The sequence below is a fragment of the Haliotis rubra genome, unplaced genomic scaffold (assembly GCF_003918875.1).
Source record: "Haliotis rubra isolate DU_JTF1 unplaced genomic scaffold, ASM391887v1 Scf462, whole genome shotgun sequence".
NCBI classification, from domain to species: Eukaryota; Metazoa; Mollusca; class Gastropoda; order Lepetellida; family Haliotidae; genus Haliotis; species Haliotis rubra.
In genome coordinates, this window is record NW_025767149.1 from 43,405 (window position 1) to 63,138 (window position 19,734).

Genomic DNA, 19,734 nt, shown 5'->3' on the forward strand with positions numbered 1-19,734 from the left:
AACACATCAACACACTCTGTAGATCCCCGTCCTGCTGCTTTATGAAGTGGTGTGTCACCTGTATTTTTTTGTACATTAACATCTGCTCCAGCCTTCACTAACACATCAACACACTCAGTAAATCCCCATATTACTGCTGTATGAAGTAGTGTGTCACCTGTATTATTCTGTATATTAACATCAGCTCCAGCCTTCAGTAACACATCAACACACTCTGTAGATCCCCGTCCTGCTGCTCCTGCTGTATGAAGTGGTGTGTAACCTGTATTATTCTGTACATTAACATCAGCTCCAGCCTTCAGTAACACATCAACACACTCTGTAGATCCGCGTACTAATGCTGCTATATGAAGTGGTGTGTCACCTCTTTTATTCTGTACATTAACATCAGCTCCAGCCTTCAGTAACATATCAACACACTCTGTAGATCCCCACACTGCTGCTATGTGAAGTGGTATGTTACCTGTATCATTCTGTACATTAACAACAGCTCCAGCCTTCAGTAACACATCAACAAACTCTGTAGATTTGGATATTGCTGCTGTATGAAGTGGTGTGTCACCTGTATTATTCTGTACATTAACATCAGCTCCAGCCTTCAGTAACACGTCAACACACTCTGTAGATTCCCAATCTTGTGCAGCTGCTCTATTAAGTGGTGTGTCACCTGTATTATTCTGTACATTAACATCAGCTCCAGCCTTCAGTAACACATCAACACAGTCTGGACATCCCCATCCTGTTGGTACATGAAGTGGTGTGTCACCTGTATTATTCTGTACATTTACATCAGCTCCAGCCTTCAGTAACAAATCAACACACTCTGTAGATCCCCATATTGCTGCTGCTATATGAAGTGGCGTGTCACCTGTAACATTTGAAGCTTGGTTGACACTTGCTCCTTTCTTCAGCAAATACGAGACAACTGCTGGGTTTCCATTACATGCACTGAGAAGAGGAGATCTTCCATCAGGTGACACCATATCAACAGTAGCACCCTTCTCAAACAACATCTCAACTATATTTCTGTTCCCGACCTCACAAGTTCTGCCCACAGCACTGCCGTCAACCACTGCTCCTCTGTCTAAAAAATAACGTACCATGTTCGCGTTCAGGCTACATGCAGCACATGTAAGACCTGTCTGGTTTTCTACATCATATCCTCTGTTAACCAATAGTTCCACAACCTCTAAGTGACCTTTCAATATGACAGTGTACACACTGGGTCCACGATACTGATTAACTTCCACTCCCTTGTTAATCGCATGCTTCACAGCTGATGTAAGGCCATTTTCACAAAGATAACTAAAAACAGTTTGGCCTCGAATGTCTGTTGCATTTAGGTTGGGGTCTAGAGACAAAATCTGATTGACAAACTCACTGTCCCTGGTTTCTGCTGCCAACATAAGCGGCGTCTTTTCAAACGGACCGTATGTAGCATTTACCTCAAGTTTCATATGTCCACTGATGTATTTCAGTATACCGCATGCAGCATTCGTACACACACCCAGTAACATGTCCCTACCTTCACTCTTGGTGAATGAGATATTTTCTGTCTCCATCATATATTTGATGAGATGATGTGACTTGTTGCTGGAAAGTAATTCACTAAATGACTTGTTTGATGAGTTATCAGTTAGTTTCACAATGTCAGATGCACCCATGTGAAACCGGGTCTTCAGGCAGTCCATTAGCAAGTCGACAAAGTCTGAATAACAAAGTGACTGGTGTGATAAAACATGCGACAAATTGCTCCGTTGCATTTCACTTGCAAATCTTCTGGCCAAAAGTTTAGCATAAGTCCATGAGACGTTTGCAACAAGATCTGTCTCACCAGCAACGTTTTTCTCTTTTTTCTCTTTACTGGAGGGCGTAAGACGAAGTCGCTGATTTATAAAGGGCAAACTACAATTTTCAATGACAAACTTTGGTTGTTTTGTACTGAGAATAAAGGAAACACTGTCATATATAGACGGATGATCAAACACGTAGGTGTCATCTTCCTTCTTGAGGTAAGATCCAACCATATTATCAGCAGCTGCTATGTATTCATAACCGAAGTTTTCATCCTCCTCCATTTCTTGTCCACTAATCTTTCCATCTCTTTTAATCATAGCCATGAACAGTGAACGCTTTATCTTATCTGTCAAATGTCTATTCAAAGTTTTGCTGAGGAAATCCAGTGGCGCTTGAAAAAACATTTGCATTTGAAAGTGAGTCCAATCCTTTTCATATGCTGTGATAAACATTTTACAGACATGGGGGAAGCCGTGTGGACAGTCTGCTTCATATATCTGAGACACAGTTGACTCTTCGATGTCTATGTTTTTTGCTTCAGAATGAACACGCCATATCTTCCTTCGCTCATAAGAGGTTCTCTGTGAGGAAACTTCCACCACATATTGGGGACTCGAAATGTAATCTGCCATCCTTCCCAAGTCTGCCAATGAGGATTTCAGCACATAGTCACGACCTACGAGGATAATGATAGTTTCTCGTTTCACCTCCGTTTGATCAACTTTTGTCATCTCTGAAACCTTCTCACTTTTAGTAGAAATGCCCAAAACATCTTTATCTGCATATGTGTCAGGATGTTTAACATCCACCATAGGTCGTAGACGTGGTCTCCACTTTGCCCACTCAGCTGCATCGAATTCCAGATCACCGAATATGTCATCTAACATGATTACAGGGTTCTTGCAGGCCATTATGACCTCGCTGTATTCTTCTGGCGACTCCACTTGGTATACTTGTCTCCCCTGACTATCAAGGTTTTTGAGAGCCATGTAGGCTGTTGTGGACTTCCCCTCTCCTGGTCTTCCTTTAATTGTCACCCATGTCGCTCCTCTGTCAAGCTTCTCTTTCACTTTCTTGAGGGCGTCTGTCTCCACCATGTCTTTCGTCCATGACTGTATCCTGGATGCCGTCCTCTCTGTGGACACAAGGCAGATTTAAAACATTTATGAATGAAATATTTGCAATAGTTCACAAAAACTTAAGATTTAAACATCTTACTCCAGAAAAGGGAATCGAACCCGTGTCTTCGGCAGGACAAGCATACGTTCTAACCACTAGGCTACCCCACTGCCCTATACAAAAGTTACTGAAATTGTGTTAAGGCTCTAAATTTCGGGCATCTGTTGAAATAGCAGAAGACGTAAAGATTGCGTACAGAATAAACACAAATCCGATGTTGTGCTAGGCAATGCCAGTAACAAGACGTGGCCAATAATCACTCAGATCACCCATCAAATTACGAATATCAACAGAGTCATGCCTCGGGGACAGTGACAGATGGAGAGTTATAGATAGAGCAGGGTGACGTTGCTCGTCGATTCAACGAAACACCATTTGCTATATTATGGCGATATTTTCAGCAAAACAATCAAGATGTAGACTGCCCCCGTAAAAGCCGCCCCCATGTCAAGACCGATGAAGTTGAACCGTGCACGTCCAACACGGGGCCCAGCCAGCAACCATTTTAGTTTGTACCGATACCCAGCAATAGAAGAGCATCTGTGATAACAGTTTAATGATAATAACGTGCCGACGGCCTCCGTGCAAGGTGAACAGCCTGATGACCAGTTAAACATGCTGCTCGAGTTGTCTAGCAGTATCCTAATCAGAGCAGTGTTAAAATGTTATCCTGTCCAGCATGATCCACTAATTTATTCCTCACTGAACACGCCTGGGATGAAATGGAGCGACGTCATATGAATCGTCCAGGCAACACCTTTCTCGGAATGACTGTCATGGACGTTTAGTGATCTCAGTGAGGCAATGGTGCAAGGCCTGCATCAATGCACAAGGTGGACACACTCGCTACAGACATTGTAAACATGCTGCTTCTGTACCCCCTCTTGTGCTCTGACAAATTTGCATATGCCAGGTGCGCTCTTCTTATTGACTTTTGATTGTAACCAATCCTTTGGACATTTGTCTTATTCAGAACTGTTGACCTTCGAGTCTGTTCATCTTGTCACTAAGCTGTGAAAAGGTGAAGATGAACTGAACCGGATAATTTTTCCTACACATTTACACAGACAGGCTATTGTTTGATCAGGTTGATGTTTTCTGAATAATGTTGATAAGTAAAACCTTTTTCTGCCCGTTATTCTTTTTGATTTAGTCAGTATTAATTTCTGTCTTAGTAACTGAATATATTTTAAACAACATACTTCATTTTACACTGGCAAGTGTTAATCCAGTTTGTACACATTAATTCTAAAGGGCTCACTGTAATAACTCTGAAATATACTGTGGAGTTTCATGTGAAACTGTTCAGGTGAATATATGAGATGCATTTAAGATAAGAAAGTATGCTCAGGAGTATCACAATTATATACTATATAAGTGAGTGAGTGAGTGAGTGAGTGAGTGCGTCCGTGCGTGAGTGCGTGCGTGAGTGCGTGACTGAGCAGAACAACCCTATGACTGATATCAGAAGTATTCATCTAAAATAGTGGGAGGCCATGACATTCATGGCCGGCTCATTAGTCGCCATTTAAGACAAGCACGGGTTGCTGAAGACCAGTTCTAACACAGATCTTCACGAGAGAGACAAGCATGGGTTACTGAAGACTATTTCTAACCCAGATCTTCACAGGGGAGACAAGCATGGGTTGCTGAAGACCAGTTCTAACCCGGATCTTCACGGGGAGAAAAGCATGGGTTGCTGAAGACCAGTTCTAACCCGGATCTTAACGGGGGAGACAAGCATGGGTTGCTGAAGACCGGTTCTAACGCGGATCTTCCGAGTTAAATCTATTGAATGGACTTTAGCATAATTTATTATCCATTACTGTACTTCCTTTACAGCTGTGTACTCAGATTATATCAGTCCGGTTTGTACATTGCCACCATATGGACAATTATTGTGAAAACAAGTTTGTGAAATAACTAACTCCTGATCTTCTGTGCTGCAGTCAGTGGTTCCTCTTCTTCCTCTTTGTTGGTCGGAGCTGTACCGACATTCTGAGTTCCGCCAATGTTCAGATTCTTGCCTCCCTTCACTGTCACATCACCAAAGTCCTGCCGTACTTGTATAAGGTTGTACTGCGTGACTGTAACAGAAACCACATGACTGAAGCTTACATAGATATGTTCCATATCTGAACTTAGTTTCTACTAGTGATTCTGAAACCAGCTTATAACATCTGCAGACAAAAACACTAGTTTGAAAAAGTTGCAGTGTTTGACTGCAACAGAAGTCATATAAGTGAAGGTTCAATATACTAACGGAAAAAACGTAACTGCAGTAAAATAAATTGCATTAGATAAAAATTATTTGAAAAGTTAAATTATTAAAGAATAAGTAAAGCACATTGCATGAAATTTGACATTCACATATTTACTGTCACGTCTCGAAACTGCTGTAGTGAGTGAGTGAGTGTGTGAGTGAGTGAGTGAGTGAGTGAGTTTAGTTTTACGCCGCACTCAGCAATATTCCAGCTATATGGCGGCGGTCTGATAATAATCAAGTCTGGACCAGACAATCCAGTGATCAACACCATGGGAAATGATCTGCACAATTGGGAACCGATGACAGGTGTCAACCAAGTCAGTGAGCCTGACCACCCGATCCCGTTGGTCGCCTCTTACGACAAGCATGGGTTACTGAAGGCCAATATTGTAACCCGGACATTCACGGGTACAAAACTGCTGTAACAGAAGCCATATGACTGAAGGTTTTACAGATGTGTTCCATTTTTTACTCCGATAACACTAGTGATTCTGAAAACAGAGATAACTTCAACATATATTTTTGAAAGGCGACTGCCAAGTTACGTTTGTTCAAAAATTGCTTCGATATCACTGAACACAGCTTGACAAAGACTTGTGCTGAGGTCAAAGAAGCTTCCATGGAGGCTGTGTATGTTTATGGACACTCTGCCAAACACTGGCGACATTGATACCACAGCTTCAAAGTGGGAGATACTTGGAATAGACAAAACATGAGGTATTGGTAAATGTAAGTGATATGGTCTTATCTGCTGAGAAGTAGGATTCTAATGGTTGGTTCGATAAGATGATAGTTTATCTTTAAAGCGGTCAACAATATCGGGTAAACCCACCCACCTCCAGTAGAGTCCCCAGTCATTGGTACTTCAGGCAACCCAGAGGACTGTATCTGTGATACAAGAGATCCTGGTATTTGGGGCAGAAGAGACGATGTTGACGGTGGTGTCAGGGCTGATGTTCCCAGGACCTGTGGACTTGTTTTCGGAACTACACAAGTTGTACTTGTGGACAGGTGTGCCTGATCTGTTCTTCCATCACCATCACCACCTGACCCTGGTTGGAGTTGCTGTTGTTGCTGTGGTGCTGATGTTGTTTCTCCCTGTGCTGGCTGACAACATCCCACAATGTGTTGTACTAGTGACTTGGTATCTACGAAACAAACAGTCCAATGACATAACACGAACAATAACATATGAATACTGACATTGTTAAAATGGCATAATGCACACACCATATAGTTTAAGTTTGTCTATAAACACAGCAGGGAATCAGGATTGTAACGTTCAGTCAGGCAATCTGGTTTTCACCACCACTCACCACAGTAGAGTAACAGGTAACCAATTTTTTGTATAATTTCATCAAATATTCATTGTTTCGTTTTGCTTGACTAAACCTAGTGGAGCGTTTATAAACTTGTTCCTCATATGGGTATTCATATTCATGGCAGTTCATATTTCTGACTGTATTTCCTGATACCACAGGGCTTTCAAAACCTAAGTGGTCAGCTAAATAGATACACGGATGTCTATAACTCACCTGAATTGTACGAAATAACATAACGGCTTACAGTGGGTAAAAGACCAATGGTTCACGGGACACGGTGGTTTAATTTTGACACAATCTACCGCTGACACAATACAATTATCTTTATCAAATGCGTATTCATGGATTGTTTATACAATTTCTGTTAACATTGGTGAACTCAAACCTAGCAGGTCTAACCACTCAAATCTTGAACCTCTCTCAGCAAAGTCAGTTGGAATATTACCTCTCAGAAAGTTGCTACAAAGATATGTACAACATAGCAGGGATAACTGTCAGTAGGTTTATAGTGTAAAGTGTGGAAAATGTGTAAAGCAACATTGGTGCACGACACTCAGCTCAGGTTCAACGGGATTCATCGCCAGCATAATACAGTGTTGTGAGAACTTGGTGATTATAATGGAGAGGTAAACACAGTCTGCCATACGTCACTATAACATTCATTTAGGTGTGACTGGTGTTGCATCAAGAAAGTATCACTTGCTATAATTATTTCCTTAAGACACACATACTTTTACCTACAAGCTGATATGACTGTTTATGAACAGTCTGGAATTTGACCGCTACAGCACCTGCTCCAAGTTGTGACATGTCTTGTATCCCATCCCCTTCTTCCTCGTCTGTGCCATCACTAGATCCGCCACTCTCTTCATCAACATCCCTGTTTTCTGCACCCTCCATGCCTGCTCCTTCACTTGCTCCTTGTGGGCTGCCCCTGGCAATACCTACATGTTCAACGTCTGATGACGTGTCTCCATCACTGTCTGTTCTGCGGTATGCTGGGGTACATCCCCCACTGTGTGTGTCCCTGTCATCCGTCGGTCTTTGACCGTCTTCCATTCTACTTCTGTTCAGCTCCCAGGTATTGTTGAAAATTCAAATCTTTTAAACATCCTTCCCTTTTCACTTGTTATCAATGTCTCAACTGTGAACTCTCCACCAACATCACCCTACAACAGAAACGCCCCCATGAGTACAACGTCCTACATTTTATCTGTGTGTAGGAAGTAGGCATCTCCCTACCTGACATTCTGCCCTCTCTCCCTCCCATTTTCTCAGAACCCGTTTCTCCACCATTCCCCTTATTACTCTCTCTCTCTCTCTCTCTCTCTCTCTCTCTCTCTCTCTCTCTCTCTCTCTCTCTCTCTCTCTCTCTCTCTCTCTCTCTCTCTCTCTCTCTCTCTCTCTCTCTCTCTCTCCGGTGTATGGGGGGACAGTGTATGATAACCTCTCATCTCAAAGAGATACAGTAAGATGGAGACAATATAGGGATAACTGTCAGTTGGCCTATAAAGTTCCCCGCCCGCCCCGCCCACACACACGCACCAAGACATAAAGAAGAAATGTCTCTGTGGTTGTTATGATCAGCTGGGACCTACGCAATACAATGATTATTCAAAATACAAGATGATTGTGTGCGATACTCTCTGTGTATTTGTTTGAGTGGCATTCTAGCAGTTGCTGGTATAGAGATGGTATAGGTTCTTACCGAAACGTCGCCACTGTTGAAATATAGAAGTTGATCATCCATAAGGTTGTGTCATCACTCTGCTGTAACAGAAGCCATATGACTGAAGGTTTTACAGATGTGTTCCATTTTTTACTCCGATAACACTAGTGATTCTGAAAACAGAGATAACTTCAACATATAATTTTGAAAGCGACTGCCAAGTTACGTTTGTTCAAAAATTGCTTCGATATCACTGAACACAGCTTGACAAAGACTTGTACTGAGGTCAAAGAAGCTTCCATGGAGGCTGTGTATGTTTTTGGACACTCTGCCAAACACTGGCGACATTGATACCACAGCTTCAAAGTGGGGGATACTTGGAATAGACAAAACATGAGGTATTGGTAAATGTAAGTGATATGGTCTTATCTGCTGAGAAGTAGGATTCTAATGGTTGGTTCGATAAGATGATAGTTTATCTTTAAAGCGGTCAACAATATCGGGTAAACCCACCCACCTCCAGTAGAGTCCCCAGTCATTGGTACTTCAGGCAACCCAGAGGACTGTATCTGTGATACAAGAGATCCTGGTATTTGGGGCAGAAGAGACGATGTTGACGGTGGTGTCAGGGCTGATGTTCCCAGGACCTGTGGACTTGTTTTCGGAACTACACAAGTTGTACTTGTGGACAGGTGTGCCTGATCTGTTCTTCCATCACCATCACCACCTGACCCTGGTTGGAGTTGCTGTTGTTGCTGTGATGCTGATGTTGTTTCTCCCTGTGCTGGCTGACAACATCCCACAATGTGTTGTACAAGTGACTTGGTATCTACGAAACAAACAGTCCAATGACATAACACGAACAATAACATATGAATACTGACATTGTTAAAATGGCATAATGCACACACCATTTTGCACACACCATTTTGGCATCATCCATAAGGTTGTGTCATCACTCTCTATGTATTCATAATGTATTCATAAAGGATAATATAGGCCAAACTACTCAAAAAGTGAGTAGTCGTTATATATAGAGAGAGAGATATAGATATAGATAGATAGATAGATAGATATATAGATAGATAGATAGATAGATAGATAGATATATAGATATATAGATAGATAGATAGATGGAAATGATAATTGACTTCCGAAGCAAAAAAAAATAAACAAATTGGAACCTGTTTGTATTGATGGACAGGAAGTAGAAACAGTAGAAGAGTATAAATATCTGGGTATCTATCATTGATAATAAACCTTCATAGAAATCAAATTCACATCGTGTACATAGGAAAGCACAACAGAGGCTTTTCTTTCTGCGAAAATTGCGATCATTTAATGTAGGCACTAATATCTTAAAATTACTCTACCAAACATCCATTAATAGTATTTTAACTTTCTGCTTTCATGCCTGGTATGGCAATCTTCCTCTTACACAGAAAAACAAACTTGACAAAATTGTAAACATATCCAGCAAAATTTGTGGTTTCAATTTCGAACCTCTACCTTTTCAGCATGAGTCAAAGTTAAGAAGAAACCTCTGGCCATTCAATCAGATCCATCACACTTTTTAAATGAATGTTATGAATTTCTGCCTTGTGGCCGCCGTTTCAAAATCATGTATTACAAAACTAATAGAACTTCAAAATCATTTGTCCCATACAGCATAAAACTTCTAAATCTTCCTCCAAAATTGTAATAGTGAAATCTATGATTAGGCACGAGTGATTATTATATCATGTACTTTGATTATGTTATGATTCATCATTATAGTCTGATTAGCTTGACATTGCGTATATATACTTTAAATTATTTGTTGTTATATGCTTTGTATTGGCTCTTTGAATGCAAGACAAATGTCCCTTGCGGGACAATACAGTCTTATCTCTCTATATATTTTTTTCTGGTACTTTGTGCTCTAATCAAATCAAATCCCTCCACATACAATTAAATATTACATGACAAAATATCACCTGCTGATTAAAAACAGAATTTACCATCCTTCGATTTTCGGGAATATTTGTTCATTGTTTGATCAATTTCCTGCATGGCAATTCTCCTTATGCTGACGTCGAGGGGTCTGTTGAGAGCTGTAACACCCAACAGTCTAGTCGTGTTGAAATATGTCGGTTGATATTATAGTAGGTTAAAAGAAGACGTATGTTCAATTTAGGAGCTAACAGACCGACCACGCCCAATTCCCTATGATATGAGGCTTTGGTATTAATGGGGTGTTAGCACGGAACTAGGCCGGCCCGATTTCACTTGTATATCCACCACCAGCATAAAGTGTGAGAAGGATTACAAATACATTCCGCGATTGGTATCAGTTCAAACCTACAATAATATATTTCTTCTGCTGATATCTTTCTGTGACATAATACTTCTGGCTGTACTACCCGACATTAATCATTATTGCTACTTTCGTTACCACAGTCGCCTACCCTCTGTAATACACTCTGTCCTAGTCGTTCTCAAGATAAACCCGACATTTAATTGTAATAACAGTGAAGATTACAAACATGTCCAAATCCGTCGTCACTTACTGATTGTATTTATCTTTAGGAAATACGATGACAAGCCCACATTCGAGACGACCTTCAATGTACCCGGATAAACCTGTGCTAAATATAGCTGTCTCTGCGACGCAGTATTGTGGCTCCTCACAGCGATGACATACTCGAGCTCGTAACTCTCCTGTGACAGCATCAGGGAGAGTCTCCCGCACAACACTGGTGCTGATCACTACTTCGTTCAGTGCCGCTGCACTTAAATATTATGACATGTGTCAACCAAGTCCATGTGACCACCCGATCCCGTTAGTGGCTTCTTGCTTCAAGCGTTGCTTACTGGAGATCAATTTTAACCCGGGTCTTCACGAGTGTCTTCAAAATGAAATCATGTTTATTGAAAAGTTTATAGTACAACCCAACAGGTTTCTTTGCACTTCATGTGCTTCATATTTGTGAGAAGGGTCTCTGCGGACAATAACAGAAAACACGTACTTAACACATCATTGAACAAAATCTGTGCATGTACCATCCTGTAAAGAGATTTCTGCTCCGTCTCCTGATTGGTTTGTTTTCATGTCACGTGCCGTAAGTACCGCAGTCCAAACTGTACACGTGGCGTGAGCTAACTGCGTGACAAGACATGCCTACCAATCCCTAGAAAACCTGTCTGTTTGATAGAATAAATCCAAAAAAATTTATTACACGCTGTCAATATGTATTCAAACCTGGACTGTAGTTAAAAATGTGAGTGTGATAAAGGGCGTCTGGTTTGGGCACACTATTTTAGTGTCTCAGTGGCTGTGACACTTTCTATAGCCTACTGACTCAAGAAAAAAGTAAAACGCTCAGTGACACATTCAAACATTTTGAGAGCAAATGAAAGGACTACATGGTCTTTTCGTGTCGCACAATGATGCATTGAAAATAGGGTAGCTTTCTAAACTAGTCACGTATCCAGTCTGACCGTAGAAATCTCAGAAGGGACGCTTTATTAGCATTTTAGAAGACGCAATTTGATGAATATGGACAATTTTATGGATTTCATCTTCCTTTTATTCTAAAATTAAAAAACAAGAGATAAATAAATAAATCAATGAATAAATAAATAAGAATAAAAGAAGATAAAATCCGCAAAAGTCGCTCGTGATAGGACCGCCTCCGTGATGTATTGGATAGAGCGTCCGCCCGGAGACGCGGAAGGTCGCGGGTTCGATCCCCGGCAGCGTCATACCAAAAGACTTTATAATATAGTACTTGTTGGTCCCTGCCTGGCGCTCGGCATTAATGGGTACAACAAGGACTGGTCGGCTCGGAGTCAGTATAATGTGTCTGAGTGGGGTATTCATGCTTAACTGTGGCATGGTTTCTCAGTGGGCTAGCACAATAAAACCAGCTTCAGTCTTGGCTAGTACAAGCAGCCACACATACATACGCATGCACGTCGCCATATGAGTGAAATATTGTTAAGTACGACCTTAAACCCCATTTCACCTAACCCGTCCTGATATTGTTGGAGTATTGCTAAAAGCGGCGTAAAACTAAACTCACTCACTCCTCTGATTTATCTAAATGGTGCAAGAAATGATACATGCACGAGACTGTATAACACATAGAGTTAGTGAGTGTGTTGAGTTTTTAGCAATATTTCAGCAATATCACCAGAACACCAGGAATGCGCTTCACACATTGTACCCACGTGGGGAATCGAACCTGGGCCTTCGGCGTGACGCGCAAACGCTTTAATCACTAGGCTACCCCACCGTCCCGCATGAGACAGAGAAGAAGGATGACATGAACTTTCTAAAAGTCTCTTTTAACTTTATGTTGAGCAACAGTCCGAAGCAGCATCACCTCAAGGTGTCTACATTTCACAGAATTTTAAGCACAATTGTGCATGCTGTTACTTCAAAGATTTCAAAGAGCGTTATTCTTGCTCAATGGTTTGATCAGATATACAGCCTGTATGCCTTACAGCGTGTCACACGGGATGTAAGTTTTGACTTGCAGAACAAAAATACTTGAGTAAGTTTAGTTTTACGCCGCAGTCAACAATATTCAAGCTATATGGCGGCAGTCTGTAAATAATCCAGTCAGGACCAGACAATCCAGTGATCAACAGCATGAGCATCGATCTGCGCAATTGGGAACCGATGACATGTGTCAACGTTCTAACCTGGACCTTCACGGATCCAAAAATACTTAAAATGAGGAATATTTTTAAATCATTCCTTCCCTGTCAATGTCAGGATATGGCACGTTAGAATAAACCTAACATTACATCAAAACTACGATCTGTTACGACGAACTTTGAGGATCGAATCTGTCTATTTCAGAAATGGTTTATTATTTGCCTTCTCGGTAGAAACTTCTACAAAGTACTATTTAACCTCTAGAAATTAGAAACATGATATTGAAATCGTTTAGCACAAATGTAACGATTTATACTAGTTCCTAATACATGTACTACATGCATTTCACATTCAGTAACGTAATTAAACTATGTTCAAGAAACATTATTTACATTTGAAACTATGAGGATGTTTTGGGATAAAAATGTATACTTTTGTATCAGTATATTAACGTGCAGTTGTCTCTTACTTAATGAAAGCCCAATTGTTTAGAATCAACCTCAGGGCCTTATGCTGACATTAATCCAGCAAGCTGAAGGGTAAATGCTGCATGTGTATGGTTCTTGTGTCTCGATTCGCAGCCTACTGTTTTAACCCTCATGATGCCTGGCCGTTAGCTGGCTGTGTGTATCGCTCATGGCCTCTCTGTGGCGACGTCGCGATTATAAACACGCATACATTGTACAAAATTTCTAACAGCGTTCGTTTTGTAAACCATTCCAACTTGGTCTTCTTACAGTATATATTAAAACGTTTATCCACTACACAGACCCTACCGGTAATATATACACATGGAAATGATTAAGGGAACACTTGAAAGTACAAGTGTTCCTTTATATATTTCCACAATTTCACTCACAGTGCAATACATACCTTGTGAAGAAACCTGGAAAAGAATAAAGGAACACTTTCATGTGTTCCCTTATTCGTTTCAATGAGTATATGTGTCTCTCCTCTTCAACCCTCACTTTGATGATCCAAATACAACACAAACATTAATGCACTTCGAAGTTTTACATCCTATGGAACATAAGTCTTCCTTAACAGAGAGTCCAGGAGTAGAAAGGTTTCCGGGCAACTAAGGTTTCCGACTGACGGGATTATACTGAAATTTACTTAAATATCTTGCAAGTAATTTGTAAACATTAACCTCTGTGAAATATTCAAAAATCCTTTAAACCAAAGTGTGTACACAAAAAAATCCCTATAAAGTTTCCAGGTTCACAGACCTGCTTACCTTAACGTCCGCTTGTGGTTCAGACAGAATTCAAAGTGAATGTAACTTTGGGTGGTTAGCGTCACGTATGAATTGCACACGCGCAGTGACGGCGTTGAGGTAATGACATATTCTCGGGAAAGGCATATCAGTCCTCACGAATAAAATTAGACATGAAACGATACACGGTCGAACTTTTTATACACGTCAAGCAGAACGGTCACAGTGACATTAGAATATACCGGCATTGATACTGAATGTTTTATCCAAATTTTAGTTACCCGACGGAATATACTGTACACCCATTTTGATTCCATCTCTTGGGTAGATCATAGAAAACTCTAGTGATTGCAATTAGTTCATAAAGTTAGATAACTAAGCTGTTTCTGTAACTATTGAAAGCTTACTACCTGACATCATTTATCTTGCTCATGCGTTTTTAATTTTTGCTTTTTGTTGTCTTATTTGTTATATATTATATAATAATATTAATCATTTTGGCATCCCAATATCAAGGAATAGAATGTGAACTTATTAATCTATCAAAGTACCGAAACGTATTATTTGTATGCTTTACTGTTATTGGGTGAAACTGTTACATGTACCTCCGTACAAAATTTCCAGAAATTAATAGAAACTGAAAATTGCTAAATAAATGGAAAACTAAATTGGGTAAAGATTGCAAACAGTTATTATTTATATACCCGTTTTAAATTATCAGTGTGCAGATCATGTCACGAACATAAAAACTGAAAGGTGGGTGTGGAAAGAGTGGGGGAAAACACGTGCAAAGTATCTGAGTCAACTGAGATTATCCTTCAAAAACATCATAATTTTATGTACATTTAACAATCACTTATTATTAAGTGCAACCAAAGCATTAAAAAAACGCCATATGTCCAGACAGCATAACATCACCTTTGGCCAGAGTTCCAAATATTAGATACCGAAAGCCTGTCAGTTAACTCAAAGGAAATAACCCTTGTGTTTTACAGTGATGGCTGAATCATAGTCACAATGAATTATAGGCTGCTATGTGTTTTCAACTGTGATTGAGTCAGTGAAATACTAATATTTACCAACTAAAATTCTAAAGAAGACTTTCTTCAAGATGTTGGTCCCCGCCAGCCATGGGTGTTTGGTATGTTCAGTCTGTAACCCGAACCCTGCAGTGAGTTTTCCTGCAGATTATAACAGACGGTGAACCAAGGAATATCTAGATATGCTTTATTTAGGGCGTAAGCATTACAGGAAGGGCTGGACGGAAGGGGAAATAATATCGTTCTGTGACTATGATACAGCAGAGACCATATAATAGACTATTATGCGGTCTCTGGATACAGATTGGGACAAGATATGGGAAACAAAGTATTTGGACAACAGACCATTGTTTGGGTCTTTTAATTGTAAATATGATTCAAATAGCTTAGCCTTTATTTCGATATCTTTCGAATTTACATTTGGTTGAAACTGGAAAGTATACATTTATCCCGTAACAAGAACGAATGTTTACTTATAATTCAAAAGTATAACAGCACGAGTATCCATTTTGTCTTTTGTCTTCTACCCGTCCCTACTAGACTAACAACTAGTCTCTGAGTTCATAGTAAAAATAAATAAATATAATCAAAAGGAGCCCTGAGGCTTTCTCCAGAAGCTGTGGAAATCTAGGCTTGCCACATTTTCTAGACCTGCGTGGACTTGGATATATTTGCTTCAGGGTCCCAACATACGATCAATCACCTGTGTCTCCAGGTCACAGAGCATCAGTGGTTTAGGGGCCCGTGTTGTAATTCTCGTGCGTTTCCATGTGTTGTTGACTCGGCATGGGCACCTTGTAACATCACTATTTGATTATGATTCACAAACACATGCTCATGATATGGTTGGAGTCGTGCTACGGATTAGCAAATATTTATCATGAAGTTTCTTTTAAGTAGGTGGCTTGAAACTCGCTTTTACAAAGGCCTATAGGTTCCATCACATTAATATTCGTTTTACAGCTTCTTTTCTCTTAACATGCTCACGTCAAAACTGATTTAAATTCTAATCGAAGATAAAACAATAAGACAATAAATAGTATACCAAATTATAGTTACCATGACAACCTTGTGATATTTCACCTTATGTAAGAGAGTAATAAATACGATGTTAGGTATGGCAGTACGACGGCAGATGATCGTAAATTTCAATAAGATGCTGCAGCGCTATCCCTAATCACTGGGTATCTATTCAATTATATGTGTGATGGAGGAGAACATGCCTTGCTACTTTTCTCAATAATCTGAATACATGTATGCAGCGTAAAACCGGCAGATACCTATAGAAGAAAGTGTTCGCCCTACCTGTAACAACCATGTCCCATGTCTATAAAGGGGATATAATGTGGGAATGAATGACAAGTACTTTTATCTGGGCCCGTTTATGATGATACATATTGCTATCTATCAGATTGAGGGTACTTTTCGAACATAACAGGTATTTCTATTATTGTATTTCTAAAGCAACATTCTTCGAACTTTGTCCATATACGTCCGCCAGATACATCGCATACTACCCCTTTCTCTCTTAATCTTCGCAAACGACTGTTGCAAGTTCGAAGAATCCTGGTCAAAGTAGAAAAGTCTTAAGACTATTCCCTACAAATCTGTAACATACATATTGTACCCTAAATGGGTAGAGCTTCCGTTCGGGGGAATATCAGAAGGACAGTTATATCCAATGTTGTAGAAAGCACCCCACTTACTTAGGAAAACAATAACCCACTGAGATATTGCTTTCTTGTCAGAATCAATATTTTCGGCTCCTGTCAGATCTGAACTTGAACATGCGAGGTCTGCTTCCATGTCCGGCTAAAGGTCTGCAAGATGTTTAGCAACACTGGGGCGTAATAGTCATAGGCCTGCTCCAACCAAGGGAATATATATCTTGTGAGAAGGACATCTCCGACATGGAAAATTACAGCAATGCAACATCACATTTACTTGTGTGACATTTGCTTTCGGGATCTGGGTTTATGAATCATCAATATAAGCAGGACAGTCAAGACGAATTTCACAAAAGGCACGGAGGTCCAACATGCCTATGGTATACTCAGAGAACGCACCCGCCTGTGCTATCCGGTCATAATCGCTACACGATAAGAACTATTTTTCATTTCATGTCTCACAGAATATATTATTTTATGTGGCGTTGTTTGTTATCGTATACGTTTGTGTTAATGAAACAAATGAGGACAACTTTAAGTTCATGTATGGCGTTATTACAGCAAAGGCTGAGCGGAAGGAGAAATAACATGGTTCAGGCACTGTGAGACTATTAAGAACGGTCACAATAATATTCCAATTATGTACTGCCAAAAACTATTTTACAGTAGTGATGCGCGAGCTGAAGAGACTTGAAGAAACTACGAGTTGGTTCGTGTAGCGTATTTGACCTTGCTCCAAGAGAGATAAAGTGCTATTCTGTTGGGACAGCTGGGAACAATTGCAAAGACAAAGGGGCAGCTCGTCGCCCTTTGGTTCATCACTCACAAGATTTGCCAACACCGCACACAAAGCGTAACTGATACTGATACAGCTTAATAAGCCATGTTAGCTTGCGTAATACCGCTTTCTTAGTCAGGCTCTTTTGATGATAAGAATAATGAGGTCACGTGAACGTTGATTTCAAACGTACTAAAATGTGTGAAAATGAAATTACATGAACCAAGTAATTCACATGATGAAAACAAATGATCATCTTGCTTGAGCACAGGTAACATAAAGGTGTATGAATCGTTCATATACATACCCCTGATATCTGGTATGATACATTCATATCTAAGGTGTGTAAACATTTGCATTTTTGAAAACTTACATGTGTTTCCCCACCTCAGTAAAGTTACATGTTTCCAACCTGAGTAAACTTAGAACGAAATCGGAAATTTCACTACCCATTAAAATTCAAAGGAATGCATCGGAAATACTGTATGATTATGTATTTACCGGGCTATCTGTTTTGCAAATCATGTTTGGAAATACCTGACAATCCGGTCATGGCATACATGAACGAGGTACTTGTGCATACGAAAATGTACGATGAGCATATGTTTAACAGGTATAGATTCATATGAAATATATGCCCGAAGTTGGGAAATATCTGAAAACATACGTAAATCCGGTCATGGCATGTATTTCCTACTGTATTTACGTTTATTTCAATGGTTTACTATCCGGCTTTTGGTCCTGTGCACGCACGTGCCACGTTCCGTGACGTCAGTGGGTTCGTCCTTGAGACGTGCAATACGTTGTTGCACGTGCATTCCGGGAAAGAGAAACAGAGCAAATGAATACTACACAATACTGTCACTTTGGAAATAGTCCAGGAGGAGGCAGCTCAAAAATTTCAAATCGTAGCCTCCCCAGTACTGATTTTGTTTGACACTATTTTCAGTTAGTATGATGTCTTGGGCTCATGAAAAGGCCTGTAATACTCTCAGATTGTGGCATCAGGTTTTTTTACAGGCCATTATAGGTGGTGGGGGTCTGCGAGCATTTTCGTCACATTTGGTTTGCTGCCCGACAACACCTCAAAGTTAATCATTAATAGTTTTACTACTATCAATCTGATCACTTTCATTTTGACTTCTGTGTACTGCTAAAGGATGTAGAAATCATTTGACATAATTTTGTTTTGAAAAAAAATTAAAATGGCCGCCATTTGGCCGCCATTTTGTTTTGTCGTGTTTTGCCTTCCCAGCACTTAAATCTACATAAAAATGAACACTGAATGTTTCCATTTACATCCAAAGTTGATACTTTTGATGTGTTTTGACACATTTTTCTCCTAGAGTGATGGCTTGGGCACAAAACAAGTCATCTTGTATGGTCATAGCATGGTAATTTAATGTTTTACAGCTTATTCTTTGAGACAGGGGTATTTTAGCAATTCTCCGACTTTTCATGAAAATGTGTGAGAGTGATTTATTTAATGGCAGTTGACATTATTTTTGTTACTAAAACAAGTTGTGTTTGTTTTTCTCTTTACTTCCTTTCATTTCATATGTTACCTCATGTCAGAATCAGACCTGTGAAGATCCGGCTTAGAATTGACCTTCAATAACCCATGCTTGTCGTAAGAGGCGACTAACGGGATCTGGTTGTCAGGCTCGCTGACTGGGTTGACACATGTCATCGTATCCCAATTGCGCAGATTGATGTTCATGCTGTTGATCCCTGGGTTGTCTGGTCCAGACTCGATTATTTACAGAAGACCGCCATATAGCTGGAATATTACTGAGTGCAGTGTTAAACTAAACTCCTCACTCACTCACTCATGTCAGAATCGGAGTCATCTACTGGCAACAAGTCAAAGGTGTTAAGGCAACAATCATCTGCCATACAAATAGACATGCCTCTGTGCACAGTATACCATTCTTTCTGCTGGCATGCTGACTTTTTGCATTTACACGATGTCAGTTCAACCAATCCATGGGGAGCAGAATCTCTCGACATCAGAATCACAAATGCTCCAACCATGGTCAACTGGTGAAGGAATGTTCATGATAGGTTGCAGAGACTGTTTCATTACATCTTGTGGCCAGTTTGTGAGCTCTATGCATGTACCAAATAATCCAGTGATGTCTGTACATGACACAAG

The 19,734-nt window shown here is 40.2% G+C and overlaps 1 protein-coding gene across 1 annotated transcript; it reads right to left on the minus strand.

Moving 5' to 3' along the window:
• Window positions 1-442: 442 nt before the first annotated feature.
• On the minus strand, window positions 443-10,941 carry LOC124290327. The gene is made up of 6 exons (XM_046727037.1): window positions 10,783-10,941; window positions 7,296-7,733; window positions 6,079-6,390; window positions 4,905-5,063; window positions 619-2,932; window positions 443-473 (listed from the first exon to the last, which is right to left on the minus strand). Exons 2-6 carry the CDS (start codon window positions 7,621-7,623, stop codon window positions 443-445), a joined length of 3,144 nt encoding a protein of 1,047 aa, XP_046582993.1. The 5' UTR covers window positions 7,624-7,733; window positions 10,783-10,941.
• Window positions 10,942-19,734: the final 8,793 nt, after the last annotated feature.

What these genes read in the sequence shown, in the direction of transcription:
- LOC124290327 (XM_046727037.1), bottom strand. Translation starts at nt 7,623, where the DNA reads ATGGAAGACGGTCAAAGACCGACGGATGACAGGGACACACACAGTGGG. An exon ending in ATATCAGCTTGTAGGTAAAA is followed by an intron (nt 6,391 to 7,295) that starts GTATGTGTGTCT and finishes TTTGTTTCGTAG; the next exon opens with ATACCAAGTCACTAGTACAA. An exon ending in TGCAGCACAGAAGATCAGGA is followed by an intron (nt 2,933 to 4,904) that starts GTTAGTTATTTC and finishes TTGTGTCCACAG; the next exon opens with AGAGGACGGCATCCAGGATA.